The 21835-nt window shown below is 39.0% G+C and overlaps 2 protein-coding genes across 3 annotated transcripts; one reads left to right on the top strand and one right to left on the bottom strand.

Moving 5' to 3' along the window:
* Positions 1-178: 178 nt before the first annotated feature.
* Positions 179-8644, bottom strand: mfsd8 (major facilitator superfamily domain containing 8). Its single transcript, XM_080052041.1, has 12 exons — positions 8270-8644; positions 7970-8052; positions 6517-6560; positions 5868-6102; positions 5335-5448; positions 5078-5222; positions 3736-3794; positions 3472-3577; positions 3229-3363; positions 3036-3139; positions 2521-2747; positions 179-1414 (listed from the first exon to the last, which is right to left on the bottom strand). The coding sequence occupies exons 1-12, from the start codon at positions 8326-8328 to the stop codon at positions 1208-1210; spliced, it is 1518 nt and encodes a 505-aa protein (XP_079908167.1). The 5' UTR covers positions 8329-8644; the 3' UTR covers positions 179-1207.
* A 2398-nt stretch (positions 8645-11042) lies between these two features.
* LOC307269277 (butyrophilin subfamily 1 member A1-like) lies at positions 11043-21835 on the top strand. 2 transcript variants are annotated; one of them, XM_080052201.1, is made up of 10 exons: positions 11043-11185; positions 11321-11386; positions 14395-14763; positions 15455-15739; positions 17669-17767; positions 18284-18319; positions 20720-20755; positions 21013-21038; positions 21172-21196; positions 21289-21835. In XM_080052201.1, exons 1-10 carry the CDS (start codon positions 11182-11184, stop codon positions 21825-21827), a joined length of 1485 nt encoding a protein of 494 aa, XP_079908327.1. In that variant the 5' UTR covers positions 11043-11181; the 3' UTR covers positions 21828-21835. The 2 variants fall into 2 exon arrangements, with proteins under 2 accessions (XP_079908327.1, XP_079908328.1); XM_080052202.1 differs by lacking the exon at positions 21013-21038 and having other exon boundaries at positions 21170-21196.

Raw genomic sequence — 21835 nt, 5'->3', positions numbered from 1 at the left:
ATCTCATTGGTTTACATACACAGACGCATACTTAATGTATAATGTGTGATATGCACTTCAATGATATAAGTATGTTATACATGTTTATAATTAACAAGTTCCTAAGGATGTTTGCAGTTGCACTACCAGTCATTTATTTTGAATGTGTATAATTGTAAAATATAATTCTGTAGGCCTATTTGTATAGCTTTTAAATGTTTTCAAATGTCACATTTAATTTACTTCATGTAAACAGCACCTTTTAGGTTTTCTTACCTTTTTTGTCTGTCTCTGCTGCTGCTGTTACGTTTACATTTCCTACTATGTCTTATACAGTATATCACTTTGCACCCTGCACATTAAGAATGCAAAAAAAGCCTCGTCTCAATCCTGATAAAAAGTGTATTAATGACATTAAGAGCACATGACTTGTTTAATGAACTCAGTAAATCATTAGCATCCACACATTCCTTTCAAACAAATTTCAGATAGACAAGAACCAGTAGTTTTACAACAACCATGAGTGGAGCTCTTAACGGAAATAGGAATATATTATCAACATCTTCCACTGCTAATTGGACAGCTTTCATCTGTACCACTATGTAATATGTTTTCTCTCAAAATTCACATTTCATTAAGGACATAAACCATTGCAAAGTTAACCTGAGGTCTCTTGTACTCTCCCCTTTACCACCACCATATAAGAATGTAGAAGGTGAAAAACATAACTCAATAGTCAGCACACACTATAACTTTAAAAACTAAATATAAAACAATTAGAAAGCATTATGTCACCCCTAAGCATAGTTGATGTGCCTGTAGATCTCACAAATTGCTAATTACATACAACTTTCAGTTATTTCAGTAACATATATTAGGTAACTCGTTGATTTATAAAACAATTGGTTTGATAGCATGGGCCCACCTCATAAAAGGCAATGCCATAGAAGATTATAGAAAAAAGGCGTCACATGGCAACAAGTGAGTGAACGAACACCTTACAGTGCCATTTTTTGTCAACTCAAGAGAAAAAAACGTTGGCCTTCTCTCTTCGCGTTAGAGTTTAAAGGTCAACTCTGAGACACAAACTCCCAAATTTTCATCAGTTTCCACATTTTAAAGCAAGTCACTGCAACACAGAGCGTTCGCTATAACCTGGATTGTGGCTTAAAGTCTTTGAGAATGAGTGCAGGAAAATGCAAGCGGTCTCTCCAGTAGGAATGAGCTGTTATTGTGCGGTGCGTCCGTGGCGTACAGAGAAGGCGATGAGTCTGTGGTAGAGAGAGCTGAGGAGCACCATGGAGCCCAGCACCATGCCACAGATCAGGCTGAAGGCCCAGCGGGGGCCCAGCAGAGTATAGACCTGGGACACAAAGACTGGGCCCAATGTCCGCGCCCCGCTCCCTGACGCTGTCAGAAACCCCATGTACACACCCTGAAGAGAACAACAGTAAACATACACACGCTGGCTTCACAAAAGATACATGATGTCAATAAAGTCATTTTATCAGGTTATAAAGTAAAACAATTTTTTTGCAAAAAAAAATGTATCACGTCATTCAAAGTGGTTTAAAGGTGGAGTCAGTGATTCTGGAGAATGGTTGTTGTCAAAATCACTTTGTCAAAATCAGTGAATACTCTTCACGATCTGCTCCCTGTCCATACTGTGGCTGTATCTCGATTCAGGGGTTGCGGTCTACGTAGGCTGCATTTGAAGACCGATTGAGTCATAGCGGCATGCAAAGGTTGTTCCATTTGCAAGGCTCCTTGCAAGGCTCCTCATATGCGGCCGAGAAATGCAGCCTTCGTTTCACGGTTTTGAAGGCTGCATCAGATGTATCCTTCGCAGACCAACACGATTCATTGCGTTTTTTTCAGAGATGTCATACAATAAAATAAAAAAGAACAAAACAGCAACGTGTTGCTCCATCTTCTTAACTTTTATCTTCCTTTCTTTTTTTCTTGTACTTTTTTTCTTTTCGTCTGGTAGGCAACTTCTTTTTCTTTTTTCCTCTGCTGACAAGGCTGTTTCCGTTGGCAGCTATCAGGGTTGCTAGGCAGCACAGGAGCGGCGTGTCGTCACGCAAGGTAACGGCTTGTTACGCAAACCGGAAATGCTCGTAAACGGAGACCTGCGGAGACCGTCCCGTTTAACAACGCTCGTTCGGCGCTCGTTCGGCCTTCGAATCGGCCTTCACAGGCTATAGCCTTCATAGACCGCGAGACCACGTCCTACCAAGGAGGCGGTCTCTGTAACGGGATACAGATTGTGTGTGTGCTGAAAAAATAAATGGTGTTATACACAACCTAGGCTCTGTAAACTGGTATGTAAACAAAGGGTATGTAAACAAACAGGGCCCACTGTAGCTAGCAACATGCCTGTTTACGGAGCCTAGGCTGAGTTTTAACACTGGGGTTTTTTTCAGCTCACACACAGTACGGACAAATAGCTAATCGTGTGGAGAAGTGTTGAAGTGACAAAGTGATTTTGACTCTACCTTTAAAGCACCCAAATGATTTCAACTCCAACAATTTTCTCACCTGAGGCTTTGGTCCGAGGATTTTGGAATACAGTGTGTATGACATGACGTTGCATGCTGGGTATCCCACCCCAATAAGGACATCAGAGCTGATGTACTGTGCCAGATGGATGGCTGGGGTATACTGACACCAGGTCTGCTCATAGGGGCAGCCTGTTGGCTCCAACGAGCTGTTGGAGGCTGTCGTGGCTTCAGTCATGCGACTGAGCAAAGAGTTGTTTTTGAGGTCTGCAATTTTGAAAAGTAAAACAGGACAAAAAAACTTGAATTATCAGCCAGACCGCCTATTGTCAACAATTACCTTGTGTAAGTCTAAACGGTACAGTATTCTTGCAGCCCCAAAACTTGTCACCATTACACAGAAACATTGTAATGTCATTACATTAGGACATTAAACTAAGGCACAGAACAGTATCATTTAAATCAGAAAAAAGCAGAAAGAGCCAAACTGACAATATGTAGCAATAAATCACTCAACAGGGGAAAAGCGATCCGTACAATGAAAACAGTGCATACCTGCCCATTGGATTTTAGGGTAATGATTTCCCCATGGAAGCAGAATAAAGAAGCCACAGAATATAATGGCCAAGCCTACCAGCAACACAGGACGATCGCCCACCCTGGCAGGACACAAACATTTACAAACCAATTCAATTGAAGCTGAAAAATATTGTCTCATCCAATCCATACACGCATGAGTTCAGGGTACCTTTGAGAGGCCACCTTTACAACTATAAACACCAGGATGGATTCAAATCCAATGCAGCAGATGATGATGCCATTGTATAACACAGCTTCCTTCCTTGTCCAAGCAAACATGTCCATGGACAAAGGGGTGGCAATCCTAAGAAGAAAATGTAGAAAAAATACACAGTAAAGAGGTAAAGTAGCAGTACAGGTCCCTCTTATATTCTATCTTGACTGCTTCAGTATTTTGCAATGAAATACATACGTTTCAAAGACAGCAAAGATGAACATGATGATAAAGAAGAGGATGTTGGAAGTCAAGACAGCCACCTGATCAATGGGCTCATCTTCATCACTGATGTCTTCTCTATCTACACCAACAGGAAGAAGATATTAAAAAACATATGGTAATGTCACACTCCATTGCAGCCTGTTCCCTGTTTGATCAGTACCTGTAATAACATCCTTAACAAAAATGTGGTTCAACATTTTTATTTTATTTTTTCAAAGAGAGTAGGAAAATAAATACCTTCAGATATGTAGTTTATGGCTCGAACGTGTCTTCCATCGTCATCAATACGGTACTCTCTGTAGATAACAATCACAACAGACATCTTAGCTAATTAAAGATGGAGTCAGCGAGTCTGGAGAACGTTCAATGTCAGTGAATATCTCCTCGGGATCCACTACACTACCATAATGTGTGCGCTGAAAGAAAATCCTGTTGTAATACACGGCACTGTAAACAGGAATGTTAATAAAGGGTATCTAAACAAAGAGGGCCCTCTGTAGCTAGCAACATGCACGTTTACAGAGCCCACGCTGTGTATTAACACCAGATTTTTTTCAGTGCACACATACAGTTGTGTTCAGTATAATAGCAGTGTGTTTAAAAAAGTGAGGCAAGATCAAAATCCTTATCATAGCTTTTATTTCCAAACACGCAAATGCATTGGGGACATTGCACATTCTATTCCAAATCCAAATATGAAGAAACTTTTGTCAAATGTTTCTTCATCTTTACAGAAAGTGAAGAAAAAGGAATATTAGACTGTTCAAAAAAATAGCAGTGTCTGCATTTTTCTTTACAACTCAAACATTTACTGTATCAACTGAAAAATGCATGAAGATTGAGCTTTCCTATGAATCACTGAACTAATATTTAGTTGTACAACCTCTGTTTCTGAGCATCTGTGTTGCAGGGAGCCGACCAACTTATGGCACCTGTGAACAGGTGTTTCAGCCCAAGACGATTGGACTACATTCCACAATTCCTCTGCATTTCTTGGTTTTGTCTCAAAAACAGCATTTTTGATGTCACCACATAGGTTTTATATTGGATTAAGGTCCAGGGATTGGGCTGGCCACTCCATAACGTTAATCTTGATGGTCTGGAACTTGTTCGCTTACTGGTGTGTTTGGGGTCGTTGACTTGTTGGAACACCCATTTCAAGGGCATTTCCTACAAGACGGCAGGGGCACGAGGACAATGACGTCACGGTTAACCGTGTACACGAAAAAAAAATTGTGTACACGGTTAGGCATTTTTGTAAACGTTCACACCCCTAGTGTATAGAAATAAAAGCTATTATTAGGATTTTGTTCTTTACTCAATTTTTTAAACACACTGCTATTATTTTGAACACAACTGTAGTAGGTACAGGTACAAAAGTGATATTGACAATGAGCAGTCTAATGAATCACTGACGCCACCTTTGAATAAGCATTAAGAAACTAATACTGTACATAAAGTGACAAAAGCGTAGCTAAGTCCAAGGCCAATCTATGGTTGGGTTTTTAGGAAACAGAATGGGGATGTTTTCAGAGAACCTAGAAAAACCCTCAGTCTATACATGCATTGGAAGCCTCACCTCAACAACAAAACAACCAGCAGGATGTTGATGAGGCCAAACGCAGCAGCCAGAATGGCAGGAGCAGTGTACATGTTGAGCTGCAGGTCTATCCCCTTTAGCGTCACACCCTGCTCACCAATGAATGACAGACACGCCTGCAGAGCTAATGTATACAATCAAAATATATGTCAATGAAAAAACAAACCAACACAAATGAACCATCATCATCATCATCATCATACACTACTAGATGGTGAAAATATAGCCCTGTTTACCTGGGCCTAGGATGAAGCCCAGGGCTTGACAGGCACTCATGTTGGCCATGGCACCGGTCCTCTCCTTCAACGATGTAGCTCCAGCAACATAGGACCTCACCACAGCAACATTACCTGTCATGTTAATACCAAAGCTGAGGTTAGCAACGGGGATCACATCCTTATATGAGAGTGCAGTGCCATATGTATGAACGCTTATTGTCAAAGTCAGTGAATATCTCCTCATGATCTGCTACCTGTACATACGGTGTGTGCACTGAAAGAAAGAAAAAAACCTGGTGTTAATACACAGCCTAGGCTCTGTGAATGGACTTGATGATACATGTCCATTCACATGTATCATCATTTGTTTACACATTAGTTTACAGAGCCTAGGCTATGTAGTTACACTGGATTTTTTTCCAGTGTAACACTCAGCACAGACAGGAAGAGGATCATGAGGACATATTCACTCATTTTGAAAAAAAAGGTGTTTGTGACAAGCATTCTCCAGAAACACTAAAGTGAAACTTATACAGGCCCTCACTGATCACCTGCTCCAAAGCCCACTAAGGCCCTGGACATGAGCATGTGGAACTTGTCCTTGGTGATGGATAGGTATGCGTAGTAGATATTGGCTGACAGGTTGATGAAGATGGAGCACACCAGAGGCTCCCTGCGCGGCCGGTAGTTGGACCAAAGGCCAAAAATGGGCGAGGCCACCATCTGACCGAGGCTGTAGGCTGCCACCACCCATCCTAGGAAGGTGGCGTTGGCACTATCATCAATCTATACAAATAACCAACAAACAAAGAAAAAAAGGTATGTTATTCAGAGGAGCATGGAGTTAAACTAAGTATGCCATTATAATGACATTACTACTATGACAATAGGTGAGACACTCAAACAACTTTAACACTACTATCTCATATACACGTGCCTACATTTCACATATAGCATTTCATATATATTTATAATTGCTTTACATATTACTCAGTTTGACTAGTGAATGCATACTAGGGCAAGTGCAGTACTTCTGCTAAATCCAACGTGAAGGGGACTTCATGTTGGATTCATTTAGCTTCTTTCACTTCCTGTTTACACTTTTAAATAAGCGAATAACAACGTGCCATCATTTGTATTACTGACAACAGCAGTGTAAAAAAGTATTTTTCAACAAAGAAAGTGGTAAGCCATACATACCCTTTGCAGATAGGGCCACAGTGATGTGATGACAATAGTGAAACCTGGATGTGCACAAAAACCGTAAACATGCAGTCAAAGATTCTATACATTGCATTATGAATTATGTAATGCTAAACACAATCCAGGCTAAGGCTCAAATGCATCATATTCACAGTGTGTTGTACTTCATAAACAAATAAGGACTGTTGGGGTGTAGAAAAAACCTGCTGTGTTTTGTGTTCTGCTCTGTATGCATATCTGATTGGATGAATATAATTTTCAATAGGGGACACCCCTTGTTTCTAGAAAACATGACCACATATTTTTGAAGAGCCATCCATTTGACTCATCCTGCAAAGAAGGGAGAAACATGGAATGAGAAGTAAGCATATTTAAGCTAAAAAATATAAATTTTTTTGCCTTTCAAAGTAATATTTCTACGATCAAGATTTTTTGATTATTATTTCTGAACAATTATAGACAAGTTTGAAAAAAATGTACACATGTTTTCGTACTGTCCATACAGTTAGCACGATGTTAGCCCTAAACTGCTGGATCATGCTTGTTTTTCCAAAATGCTGGGGTTTGGAAATCCAGACCTGTCGCTAGCTGCTGGCAAATTTAATTTGCTGCGCCTGTTGGTCTGGACACTCTCCATTGAAGCTCATTTAATATGTCAAGAAATCCTGAGCTACCAATCAAATCGTTCTTTCTGATATGGGCGGGCCAGAGCCCTATTTATGGTGCTCTGCGGCGGACGTAACAGGTTGACGCCAAAAAAAGTGAGTGTCTGCAGTAGCTCAGAAGAGACTGACATAATTGATGAGCGTTCAGATGGCCAGAATGGTGATGACAAGGATCTGTCTGATGGTGACTTTGTCATTGTGAGCTTTGCAGGAGAAACCACCTAGACTTGCTAGGCCTTGTTTAAGAAAATTGACCTTTAACCGTAAAATGTTTACTTTTACTATGTTTACTGTGTGTATATATATATATATATATATATATATATATATATATATATATATATATATCAATGGCACAATTAACCCCAACGTATTCTCTCCAAAGGCACAACTTGCCCCCAGTGCGGGTTAAGTTGTACCTTTGGAGGGAACCACTTTTTTCCGAAAGCTATGTTTCTTAAACAGTTTATTTTAGATCCAAAGTTATTGTTGGCAGGGATGCACCACATCCTGAAATATATGTACATATTTTAGTTGGAGACATTACTGTAAAGGCCTCACTTTAAAGTCACTTTGAGTAAAAAGTGGCACAACTCACCCCACTCTCCCCTACATAGAAATTCAATAAAAACACGAAATTAGGTTTTGTTAACCCAAAGTGCATAATACTATTGAGATCACTTTTCCCCCAATACATAGAAAAATTGGCTCAACTCCAGTGAAGTGACTGCAAAAACATCACACAAGAGTCCAACACCGCTGAAGCTTGCGCGGGGCATCCTCACCTACACTGCTGAGAAACATGGTGAAGTACATGACTCGGATGGACCGCCACCGACTCTTGTAGTCCTCATCCTGAGAGCCATCACTGTACACAGGCAAGATGACAAGGCAGTGCAGGGGATATGTTAGGTTATGGATATGGGGTCGTATACATTCAAAGGCACACAACAAACAGAGTGGTCAATACAATGCATGGTACAATACAGCTTCCACACTGCACCTGGAAAGCTTGATGTTTACCTCACATAAGGTTGCAGTGGCTAACATTTCTGTAGTCAGTGGCTGTTGAACTCTGCACTCACCTGCTTATATTGTCCCCGAGCAATGGAGTTGCATCGTCATAGTCATCATATTGAGACATTTTCGTTGAAAAAGGTCAACCAAGCTTAATTAGGACGCCACCCCAGACTTCGGAGGTGTTGCTAACTAAGACGCCATGTAGCCGAGGGTCAGTGAACTACACAGCTAACGCTAACTACTATCTATGCGCTAACTACAACAGCTCATCCGAAAAGCTCCGCAAAGCTATCTTTAGTGTCAGCTACAGTTAGCAACTCAAACTAACACAAACAAACGTTGCCCTAACTAACATGATGTGATGTTGGGTCATTTACAACCGACGCTGAAGCAAAACAACGAAGGTACGCAGCAAAGGGGCAAACTAAACTGGACTATGATACCAGAGCATTGGACTTTCAAGTTAAACAGAGTTAAAATAGAAACTTCCGGTAATAATTTCGCAATAAGGTTAATCAAAATGTAATGAAACAGTTTTTCTGTTTCTTTTTATAGTGGGCTGTTCAAAGCGTAACCAAAATATGCTGGTTCGTTCGTTCGTTGATATAAATATTGAACGAAATCTTACAGCCCTACCCGTGCCTGACAAACTTAATGCATTTATTTTGGAGCCTACATCCGGGCTCATTCTGGTGATTACTGTGTTTTGACGCAGTGCTCGAGTGCTCCTCACGTGAGAATTATCAAACCAAATAAACATTGGCGCCTACTACTAGGCCTATGTCGTCAACCCATAATTTAGGCAAATACGCAGAACTGGATCTTTCAAACTGTTAAATTGACCCAGTTTTGAATTGTAGCCTACTTTTACACATATCAGATTGCGGAAATCAATTAACAACTGTGCACTAAGCATTTTGAAAACTAATTCAAATGTCTTAATGTTATAGAAAATAAAAAAGGAAAAATATATGAAATTAACATTATTGTAATGTAATAAGGACACTGAGAAACAAACACATAAGAACAAGTGATGAAAACGATAACAAAATAAACATGTTTCCAGATTCTTAACGAATATGCAATGCTGTGTAGCCTACCTGTTCATATATTATTGACCCTAATGGTTAAAATTCAAATTCATAGAAGTTGATTTTTTAAATTTGGGAGAGTCAAAAGTCACCATAGTTGCAGAAACACCCCAAAAAAGAAAAAGAAAATACTTGTCTTGTAACCTGAAAACATATTTCTGGAATGTTACACATTGTAATGAACTATCCAGTGTGTTCTTAAACCTGTAGTGTGTAGAATTTTGGGTTTTATTTCCTAGCAGATTTTGTAGAAAGTAATTATAATATCCATAAGTACATTTAATTTAGTGCATAATAGCTGAAAAAAATGTTTTGAATTATAATTTTTTCCCTTAGAAAGGGTCTCATATACAGTATGTCCATATTTCTGCATATTTTGGACCAAGGCCTAGTGCCGCCATCTTGAAAGTGTCATAGTTGGAATGTCATCAGGTGCATTGTTTAAAATTTAGAATTGTTCTTGTCCTTGAAGGCCACTGTAGCTTCTGTTATTATTCTAAAGGGTTGGGGTTACCCAGGGAGCGTTGCATTCTAGAACTTTGTAGAACTTTCTTGATGATGTCATATTACACACTGCACCTTTAAGGACAATATAGGCTACAGGTAGGCCTAATATGGGTCTTATAATAGGCTTTGCCAGCTTATGTAAGCTATAATAAATGACTTTCATTGGGTCTGAAACAGTATTATAGTATTGTAATATTAATCTTAAGGTTATTACAATTGAACAGAAAATAAACGATTGTATGAGGAAAACCCCACTCCAAACGACCACATCAAAGGCCGGTGTGGATGCTATAGCCTATATGTTAAACTATATAGGCCTAAATATATTCTCAATTTATTGAAATTACTCTTTATTTCATGATCTCATACACTAATGGCACGGATATGTTCATGAAGAAGGAAATGTAAAGTAGGCCATTGGGTCAGGTAGGCTAAACGTTTAAGCCATTACAGACCGTTAAGAAGAAGGCATAACCTTGGGGTGATTCAATTTTCACTTTGTTATTATTATTTTGACATTGCACAAACAGGAGATAAGCATTTTAACACAGACACGTGTCAGAGTAACAAACAACGTTTATTCTTCTTTTTATTCATGTTATTGAGCCTTTACTATGCTTACATGGTGCTCACAGTGTGCGTCAAGGTGTTGCGCCAAAAGCTGTGACCTGCTAGAACGTGTGACCCTAGAAGGCACTGTTCTTATTTCTTAACTGATTTCAAGACTGTGGCATAGATATAATAAATATATCCAATACGTATTTATATATATGGACTGTAGGCATATAACGACCCATTCTCACAGTGAAATGTTTTAATAATTATGTTGGTCCACAGTTTAAACATAGTAGTTTTACAAAAACAGCCCTATGAGAGATTATTAAGTTTTTTGCTTCCAATTTAAATGATTGAACAGTTGAAATAGTATAGCCTACACATTTCACTGTGATGGGTAACTGGGTTGGTTATTCACCTTTAAAAAAAATGTAGGCCTAACAATCTGACCATTTCAGTGCCAATGTTTGCCCAATGTCAGACAATTTGCCCAATGAACCAACGTTTTTTACATTGCCTAGATATTCAATGAGACTGGGTGAAAAGCGCCCTCTACGTTCACACATTCTGGCGGGTCACAGCTTTCGGCGTAACACCTGTTTGGTCCGCCACCCCGCCCCCGCCTGTACGCGTGATGTCATCACAAGTGAAAGTGAAAGGGATTCTTATTCGAGGACCACGACCACGACGAAGTCACAGTTAGAAAGGAAAAGCTGATATCCAAACTTTATGTTAACATTTTGAATTAGGCCTTCGTCCCAATTTCTGCCAGTTAGAACCACATCTGGAGTTGCAAGGTTATTTCGCCCTGGAATAACATTATAATGGGTAAACCGAGATTTTAATTAGCTAATTTTCAGCAATCGCGAATTATATCTCGGACGCCTTTGTTCTGTTCGGTTGCATTGAGGAGTTCAACGCTTATAACCTTATGAAAATAATTTGTATTCCTCTCATTTACAGGTCTGATGATGATACTCACGTGCCTCGTGGCTGCACTTGGTGTTTCGTTGTGCGATGCTGCCCCTGGTAGGTCCCTGGTTTCACCTGAACAGGTAGGCCTATAGAAAGGGCATGGTGGAATGCACCATGCCATTTCTATAGGCCTAGGCTACCTGTTTTGTTGGTTGTTTTTCATCCTACCATTTTAATGTTTATTATCCTAATTGTTACCTTTTTATGTAGGCTGTCTGATCTCCATTTATTCACATATTTAGGTGAGACACTGCATGCAGAGCACTGAGATTTTTTGGCTTTTTAGCTTCCATGACATGCATTCTTTCATAACTCAAATGTGAAAATATTTAAAAAAAAAAGTACATTTAGCTTTTAATTTGACTTGACCTTGTCTGTTTGCGTCTGTATATGTCTCCTATAACTTACAACCATCTTTAACGGGCATTATCTCAATATTAGGTTTTTTTCAATATTCTTTTCAAAAAGATATGCAAATCTGCATATGTATTCGAACATTTCTGAGGAAATTGTTATACAAATAAAATGTGTTTTAATGTCAGTAATCAGCTGGCAAAGTTTATGATGATATCAAGTTAACATTTGTTACCCTATTCACCTGCACAGGGTTTTTCCTGGCTCAGAATGGGCCTTTGGGGGGTCAGTACAGGACCGACTTTTTTTGGGGTCGCGACTGTGCACCAGTAAAGGCAAACGGTTTATGTATTTTAAGAGGGATGTAGGGTTGGGAGAGGGCAGTTTCTGTCCAGATAAAGAGCATTTCAGTCAGCCTGTCAATCACTGTGTTACCATGGAGCTTACTGACGCTTATGAAATCACAATAAACAACCTGTAGATATGAAGTCAAAATACTAATAATGACTAGGCCTACCTATTTAATACTTTAATTGTTTCTAAATGATCTAAACCAGGGGTGTCCAAACTTTTTTCACTGAGGGCCACATACAGAAAAATCTATGAAGGGTTGGGCCACTTTGCAAAAATAACACATTTATCAGGACATGTAGCTGTTCTTATGTTTAGTTTCATAGTGTCTTCGTAAATTGTAATTCTTCTTCACGGCAACACTTTACTTGCACATTAAACAGATACATTCCCATTCTTGTTAAATGGCATTGATACACCCAGTGTGTTCTGCTTTTGCGTCCAATGTCCAGCTGGGTGAAAATAGTAGCCAGCCGAGATCCCGGCCCAAAAAGGGGGGTCCGGGCGTATGCCCCCCCGGGAGATTTTTTTAAGTTTTTAAAGTGAAATGCATGAATCTGGTGCACTTTGAGAGGGAAATGAAGAGGCTAAAGCTGAAGAATTTTGTATGAAAAAAATGGAGACACTGTGTCAGATGAATTAGAAGCTATTGGAGAAGGACACATGGATTTTCCATAATAATATTAATTTAAAATAAAATATTATGCAGGGTCCTCTGAGATGGGCTTGGTGCTCTTTTTCTTTTATGGGACATAGTATTTCTCTGTAATATAATGAGTGCATTTAAATTATTTAAAAATTAAAAGGGCCATATTACATTATATTTTTAAAATGTGCCACAGGCCAATCAATCAGTTTTGACACCCCTGCACTAGTGGGTTAACTAAGAAATGCAAAAAAAAAAAAATATATATATATATATATATATTTTTTTTTTTTCAAAGGGCCATATTACATTATATTTTTAAAATCGGGCCGTAGTTTGGACACCCCTGATCTAAACCATGGAAAATGCAAGAAGGTAGGGCTGCTCGATTATGAAAAACCATAATCATGATTATTTTGAGTAATCACATTGTGTTATCACAATTATCAAAGACAGTTAATCATTGATTTAAGAACATTATGCATCTATTTTACTTTTAACAAGTTTTTTTTCTAATAACACCATGACTTTGGACTTTAAACAAAGGCCTAATTGAACTGAAAACAGGGAGAATAGAAATAGGCTAAATAAGTGAAACATATTTTTAATAATTGAATAAAATAAATATGTCAAAATAAAAATAACCAGTTGTAAATGGTGTTGATAGGGCACGTCTTTTGCTAACATTGAATGTAAGGGCATGATTTATTTATGTCATGGAGCTGGCTGGATAGGCAGTTGCATTGTAGTGTTGACAGTTGTGGTGGCAGGAATCAAGGAGCTTTAAACCTCCTGTGTTTTTATTCATTGATTGCTTGGTCATAGACCACTATGACTCGACTTAAAGTGAATAAACAAATTGGTCGGGATGTTTAGAGGTGCAGATCAGGTCGTATATGCCTTTTTTCTTCTCTCTCTCGGTCGCGTATGTCACCTTACTCGCGTGGCCGCGCGTGACAAATCTTGCACATTATTTTAGTTTGTTGTGAGTCTGAAGTGTTTTCAGACAACACAATTAGTTTTACCTTTATTCTCGTCATCTAGAAGTTTTTCATAACACCCGGCAATGCGCAACCTCTCCCTCGTACTCTCTGGACGAGCCGATAGCTAAACTCAGGTAAGAGAGGGGCCGAGCGAGCACACCGCTCGGCTGAAAGGGTTCGCTGCATTTAAAAGCCTGCATGCCCCGGCGTGCGGAACAATGATAGTTTAATAACGATTATTTTGTTTTCATGATTGAGGGAAGCCGTAATAGTAATCGAAAATGAAATTCAAGTTATTGCCCAGCCCCTCCAGAAGGATGACTTAAATTGGGCTGAATTTGGAGAGGTTTTAAATAGCTATATTTATTCTTAATCTTTATCACTTTGGCGCTGGTGATTTTCCTTTGGCGCTGGATAAATCCGCTTTGGCGCGCGCCAAAACTTTCTCTATGCAGGAAAAACCCTGCTGCAGTGTCTTTACTTTTTGTGCTTAGCCTAATACTTTTATTTTTCCACTAAAGCTCATGAAGCCACTTGTATAGAAGAGCACTATGGCCTTTGAACAAAAGATGATTTATCATGACTTATAAATATACTGTCACATATAAGTCATTTATAGGCTAAATGTGGTATTAGGGAGTCAATAATGCCTCTTCATTTAGTGGCTTACTGAATGGCACTCTTCTAATTTGTTCAAATAGCTAACATTCACGTTGCCTGTTTCACAGTGTCCGATAGCCTTGTGGTTGTGGTCACGAGCCCCGTCACAGTGCACCGTGGCCACACCACCGTGTTGCCATGCTGGCTCAGTCAACCACAGAGTGCGGAGGCTTTGGAGGTACGTTGGTACCATCCTGAACACTTTGACACCCCTGTCATTCTGTACCGGGAGAAAAAGTTTGAGCATGCATCCCAGGACGCTTCGTACGCAGGCCGAGTCTCGTTTGGCTCAAAGGGTCCAGCGTCCGGCGGGCTGAAGGCAGGCGACGTGAGCCTGAAGCTGGTCAACACCACGCTGGAGGACTCAGGAGACTACACTTGTTACGTCAGCAGTGACCAGGGTTATGACAGTGCACGTGTCAGTGTCGTCGTGACCGGTGAGTATCATGAAAGTGGAAGGAAAAACCAGAAAAGCAAAGGTTAAAGCCCGACCGATATGGATATTTAGTGGGGGCGGTGGAGGTGTTTGATTCCTATATGAGGTAGTAAACCTTTCGATAACCGATAAATTGTCTGATTACTATATATATATATTTTTAAGTATATACAAATAAATAACCCCTTTTTTGATCCCTTAAATATAGTTCAAACACTTTTGACAAAGATATGAATTGAAAGCAGACCATTTTACTGTTTTACAACTTTTACTGTCAAACATTACAGCAGGGACTTGTTTTTATTGTAATATGCATTGGCAGAAAAAAAAGTGTTACAAATGTGTTTAAAGTTACATGGGGCAGTTTGAAACTCAGACATTAGGCATTTTCCTATTGCAATGCAAGTCTACATGAATATAGCTTATATTTACAAATGATTCATTTATTATCTCTATATTGAGGTCGCCCATACACCTACCTAGGTGTATGAGTTACAATGCGTGAAGGAAAAACAAAAGTGTTATATCGGACAACTTTTAGCCGATGTTGATTATTTTCAGATAGATCATCTGAAAATATAATCGGCCAAATAAATCGTCCAGCAGATTAATTGGTCGGGCTCTGCAAAGGATGGCTCAAAACACATTCTCTCTTCACTTCTACATCAATTTGTTTGTCATCTTCTTCTTAGAAAAGGGAGCGCCCCCTCTTCTGTCAGTGGTGTGGACAGAGAATAACTTGGTGAACGTGAGCTGTGAGTCTGAAGGCTGGTACCCGGAGCCTAGTCTGCTCTGGTCGGATCAAAAGCGTGCTCTGTCCCCCGGAGGCCTCAAGCACAGCACAGACTCTAAAGGGCTGGTGTCGGTCCACAGCTGGCTGCTCCTCCCCAGCTCCACTCAGGTGTCCTGCTCTGTAGGCCTCTCTGGTGAAGAGGCAAAGGAGGCAAGAATGCGCCTGGAAAACTCTTCTCAGCCAGGTGAACGGGGCAGAGAGACTAACTTTAGTCAAAGTATATAGATACTCCTGGTCATTTATTACTGAACTACAAGTGAAAGTTGCCATGTCAAATTGTTTACTCAAGTACTAGAATATTTGCTTTTAAAAAAAATATATAATATAAAAAGTATTCAAAAGTAAAAAGTGTACAAAAAATGAAATCTCAAAACATTCACTTAAAGGTGCTACGAGGAACTTTTTAATATTTGTGAAACAGTCTAATTCCTCTAATTTTCATTTGATGATCATAATAGACATAAGATTTCAACGTAACAGCAAACAAGACCATCAAAGAGACTCCCTTTAGAGTGGTAGTGTTTTTACTACGCCAGCTGTAGTTCCTGGTTGAGCGTTCCCATGACAAAGGCATTAAAAGTGTGTAACTTTTTAAGTAGCCTAATTAAATAGCTAATATCAATATCCGATCCATTCATATGGCAACCAGGGACAAAGTGTCACAAATATGTTGATTAACACTACAAGTTAGCAACGCAGCGCTGTGGACGCCACGGTGAATGCGCGACAATAGTACATGGTCTAAAGATAAGTATATCTGCTGATATCTGCTTCCTGGCTCATACGGAATTTACCACCTGTCCACAGCCGGCCAAAACTATTACAATATCAGGCTTGGCCACAGAGCACTGCTGGATTATGGAAGAAGGCACTGCTCCTGGGGGCCTGATAGGATGACATGTTACTATCATATCTTATTGGCACATACCGCCTGCCGTAGTTGAAAAGCAAGTGAGCACTATTTGTTTGAATGAAATATACAATTTGACCACTAGATGGGAGTAAATCTTACACATTGTCCCTTTAACCCTTTCATGCATGAATTATGATATCCTTAGTCTGGATTCTTCAATTGATTTTATACTTCTTTAGGCACAAAAATAAAAAATATGACAATAAAAAACACAAATATTTCACATGAGCTCTTCACATGTCCACTCGGGTGGACTCCATGCGTTTTGAGCTTTCAACTTTGGAATTATTTATTTAACAAACCAGTGGAAAAAATTATATATTATGTGAAAACTATAAAATAATATATATTTTCAATGCCTGTTGACATATATTAACATATTCTAATACTTAAATCTAATGCAAAGGCGTGGAATAATTTTTTTAATTAAAATTTTCTATGAAAATAACAGAAAACTATTTCCATGATTCTCCAATTTTCTTAAACACATACTTCAAGTTATTTAATTATAATAACATAAATCAATTGATTTACAACAGAAAAGTTACAGCAAATTAAGCATTTTCAAGCACACCAAATATGCATTATAGTATTTCTTGTAGTTATCAATGCATGATGTCCAATTTAGTGGACGTTAAACATAATTTCCTTCCTATGTAAAATTGGGAGGAAATTCTAACAATTATATTATTCCTTAGTTGTGACTTGATGTTGCCTACTATAGAAGTATTTACAGGATATTCCTGAGCTGCTCAACTTTTCTGCTCCCTGTCGGCCATCTTGGTTTTGACAAATTGTTGCTGCTCTTACAATGGTTTGCCACCGGTTGCTATGTATGGGATGACACACAAGAGTCCACTGTTGTGGCTGATGTGCAACTAAGCGATCTAAACCCATGCATATTCAAGGAAACTACTTTTGAATAGCTGTCCACTGTAGTGACCACTATGCGTGAAAGGGCTAAGAAAAACTATATAAAAATAGCACTGTTTGCACTGATGGTCTCGTTTGCCATTACATGTAATTTATGATCATCAGAGGAAAAATGAGACCGTGTCAGAAATATTTAAAAGTTCTTTGTAGCACCTTTAAGTTCAGTTCTCAAGTACATTTACTTTTTAACTGACCACAACTGTGTACAAACGTGTGTAACACCTGCATTCTCTTTATTTTCTTAATATATAGTTCTGTTTTTCTCAGAGTCGGGATCCTCAAAGGCTGGATGGATGGCCTTTGGAATACTCCTCATTGTTGCCGCGTTAGCTGGACTCGCGTTAGTGCTGTACCTAAAAAATAGAGGTAAGCTATGTCTAAATAAAATTATATAATGATGTGCTATAACTGAATATGATTATCAAATCAGTTTTATTTGTATAGCCCAATATCACTAATAGACATTTGCCTCAGTGGGCTTTACATTCCATACAATATGACACCCTGCCCTTAGACCCTTAGCTCAGCTGAGAAAAAACTCCCAGTAAAAAACCCTTTACCGGGATTAAAAAAATTGAGAAATCTCAGGGAGAGTTGACAGAGTAAGGGATCCCTCTCCCAGGACGGACATGCTGCAATAGATGTCATAAGTAGAGAAAAATCACGAAGGAATTCGATCATTGACCAGATGTTTACATGGTAATACTAAAGTAAAGTGTGTGTAGTAAATAGTGTGGATGCAGGAGGATGTGATTATAAAATGTAAAATAAAAAATGTTTTTTAAATGTAGATAAAATAAATTCCTAAAAATGTAAATGAAACCAAGTGTCCATGGTGATTTAAATAGAAGAAATGATGATCCTCAAAATACTGTGTTTCAGGGGAGGACATCAGATCAGAGGGTTACCATGCTGCAGGTAAGGAGGACCACTGAGTCACATGACTCCGACACAACATCTCAGAGAAACTTCATGCTATGTCTATTTCATTGGTACAAGTTGATAACAAACATTGAGGGGTATACTACGAAGCGAGATTAAGGGCTGAGCGAGGTCTGTTGAGTCTAAAGCCAGAGTTTTCAGTATCACGAAAGGTGGCTCTCTTTCTACCTGGCTAGATCACCGTGGTAACAGAGGCTGCACGGCTAAATGGTGTACTGTTTAAATCCGAGTTCAACCTTTAATTGCTTTATAAAGTTATTTAATGTCATTTATTTTACAGATCGTTCTCACTGCGAGAACGATCTGTAAAATAAATTAATCAATTCAGTAGCCCAATTTTCTGACAACATTCCACTCTCTCCTTATTTGCAGTAAGAGTTTTTTTCGGCTCTCTGTTTTCTGCTGTTCTGTGATAATTGAGACTGACAAACTCTTGTGAAGTCAGCAAAGTCAGCTGCTCACAATCAGTCCGTTAGTGTAAAGTTAGCGGCACAAGATCAGTCCAGTCTGTGCGGAAGCAGAGTCAAATGACGGGTCAAACGCCCCCTCTTATGGGGACGCGCACAGAGCCTGAAGCTGAAACCCTCGTTCAACTTAAGAGGTTGATAACTGCCTTCGTGATACCGGTTAGCTCTGAGCGAGGGTATGTGTTATGTTGAACCAGATCAAAAAAAGAGAGCCGGGCTCTGTTGAGTTTGCTTCGTAGTATACCCCTCTGGAGCCAGCAGCAACTGAGTTTAGCATAAAGACTGGAAATGTGGAAAGTCTGTTTTAACTTTAATGTGTACAATGACTGCAGCATAAAAATTATCAGGCCTATATAACCAAGATATTTAAAACAACAAATAATAATAATAATAATAATAATATTAATAATAATTCTATAATAATAATAATATTAATAATAATTCTATAATAATAATAATAATAATAATAATAATAATAATAATAATAATAATAATAATAATAATAATAATAATAATAATAATAATAAAGTTGCGGGTATGTGGACTTTGTTACCTCCAGACCAGAGGGGTATACTACGAAGCGAGATTAAGGGCTGAGCGAGGTCTGTTGAGTCTAAAGCCAGAGTTTTCAGTATCACGAAAGGTGGCTCTCTTTCTACCTGGCTAGATCACCGTGGTAACAGAGGCTGCACGGCTAACCTGCTCAGACCAGTTTTTGTTCCAGAGTTTGAGCTTAAATTCGGCTCTTAGAGCGCTGCCCTTTGAGGAAACTACACATTTTGAAATCCCGCAGACCTGACAATATTGTCTGAGCGATACTTCTCACTGAGTAAACTAGTTAAATCAGTAAACTTATTGATCGGTAAGTTAAAGAACGAAACGAAGCCGTGACATAAGGCTTACAGCAGAGTGAACTGTAACATCGCGCTGCGGCTTTTTGCCACATGCATAGTTATTGATGCAGAAAATGTAAAATAGCCTAAACCTACTGTATGCAGCGCTACTCTATGCTCTCACCTCAAATGATTTTACCTGGCGATCTACACACACTGGCTCTTAATAAAGCGTTTTATAAAATCACAGTTTGCAACATTATTTCACTGTAGGCTTCTTTCTTTTCATCAGTAGCGATTACAGTTGTGACGTGACAGGTGACAGCTGTCACAGTTCGGACATCGCTGCAGACTCGCAGGTTAAGCTTCTCACAGTAGATACGTATTTGTTTTGTATCTAGGCTATTTATTTTATTGGTGTTTGTAAGATGCAAATAAAGGGCTATTAGCCTAAATCAAAATCAAAATTGTATTCATTTTGATGTGGCCCAAAACTAAAGTGATTTTCCACATAGGCTATGCTATTCATTAGGGCAGTGGTTCTCAATTATTTTCTGTCATGGGGGGGACAGAAATTTTTTCGCGCCCCCCCCTAAATTGAAATACTATTGAGAACCTGCTAATATTTATTTATTTATCTGTACAAAACCACTGTATGAGTTTCTGGCACGAGCATTGTGCATACAATCACCTTATTATCAAATTAGATAACAAAAATTAGCTGAGAAAAAACTCCCAGTAAAAAACCCTTTACCGGGATTAAAAAAATTGAGAAATCTCAGGGAGAGTTGACAGAGTAAGGGATCCCTCTCCCAGGACGGACATGCTGCAATAGATGTCATAAGTAGAGAAAAATCACGAAGGAATTCGATCATTGACCAGATGTTTACATGGTAATACTAAAGTAAAGTGTGTGTAGTAAATAGTGTGGATGCAGGAGGATGTGATTATGAAATGTAAAATAAAAAATGTTTTTTAAATGTAGATAAAATAAATTCCTAAAAATGTAAATGAAACCAAGTGTCCATGGTGATTTAAATAGAAGAAATGATGATCCTCAAAATACTGTGTTTCAGGGGAGGACATCAGATCAGAGGGTTACCATGCTGCAGGTAAGGAGGACCACTGAGTCACATGACTCCGACACAACATCTCAGAGAAACTTCATGCTATGTCTATTTCATTGGTACTCCATTGATTTTAGTACTTAGCACCTCGTTAAAGTTCACTTGGCAGACACATTTCTCCAAGAGCTCCAAAAAAAGTAGATTCGACTTTTATCCCAAAATGCAACGGGATTGTATCTCTCTTTGGAGTTTCCCCATAAAATAACAAATACATTTTTTGAATCTTTTTTTCACTCCTGCAGAGAATCAGAAGCTGTTATTAGAAGATAAGAACTAAGAAGCAACTATTTAGCTTTTAATAAAAGTCAAAGCAAAACACTCACTGTGACACAGATTTCTTGATAGGAACTGATGATTGTACCGGTATTACATGTATTCTTTATTTTTATTCTGTTACAGATCTATCCGCAGTGAACAAGCACTATGGTAATCCCTTAAGAATTCATTTTACACAAGTGTTACTCTGACCAGACTTTTTCTGATTTCATCCTAAAGTTGTTTTCCAATTTTTTCAACAGTAAATGTTGCACTTGACAGGGGGGAAAATAAATATCTCAGAGTCAAGGATGGTAAAATGAGAGATGCCCAAAATGTATTTCCTGAAAGACAAAAGGTTACCTGCCTCACAGCCATCAAAGGAACACCCGGCTTCTCCTCTGGACAACACTACTGGGAGGTTTCTTTGGGGAACCCCGCCATAGCAGAAGGCATAAAACAGTCCTGGTGGTTAGGGGTCACAAGCGCAAATGACATCCCTCAGGACTCCGATTTTTCTCCAACTGCATCTAAAGGTTACTGGTTTCTTTCCTCTTCCCATGACAAAGCAAATCGCCTTCAGTTTAGCACAGAACCAAATGTTTTGCTGCCTCTCCATACCAGACCGCAGAAGGTCGGCGTGTATTTGAATTATGACAGCGGAGAGCTCTCCTTTTATGATGTGGAAAACAAGAGTGTCATCGGATCTTTAACAGCAACCTTCCAAGGGGAAGTTTATCCGTTTTTCAATCCTGGTAACGGTGACAAATCACCCATGGAGATATTACCATTGCCAGAATAGGGTTATTT

The sequence above is a fragment of the Ammodytes marinus genome, assembly GCF_949987685.1.
Source record: "Ammodytes marinus genome assembly, chromosome: 23".
NCBI classification, from domain to species: domain Eukaryota; kingdom Metazoa; phylum Chordata; class Actinopteri; order Uranoscopiformes; family Ammodytidae; genus Ammodytes; species Ammodytes marinus.
The sequence above is the reverse complement of the archived record's forward strand: the minus strand, read 5'-3'. Positions and strand labels throughout refer to the sequence as shown.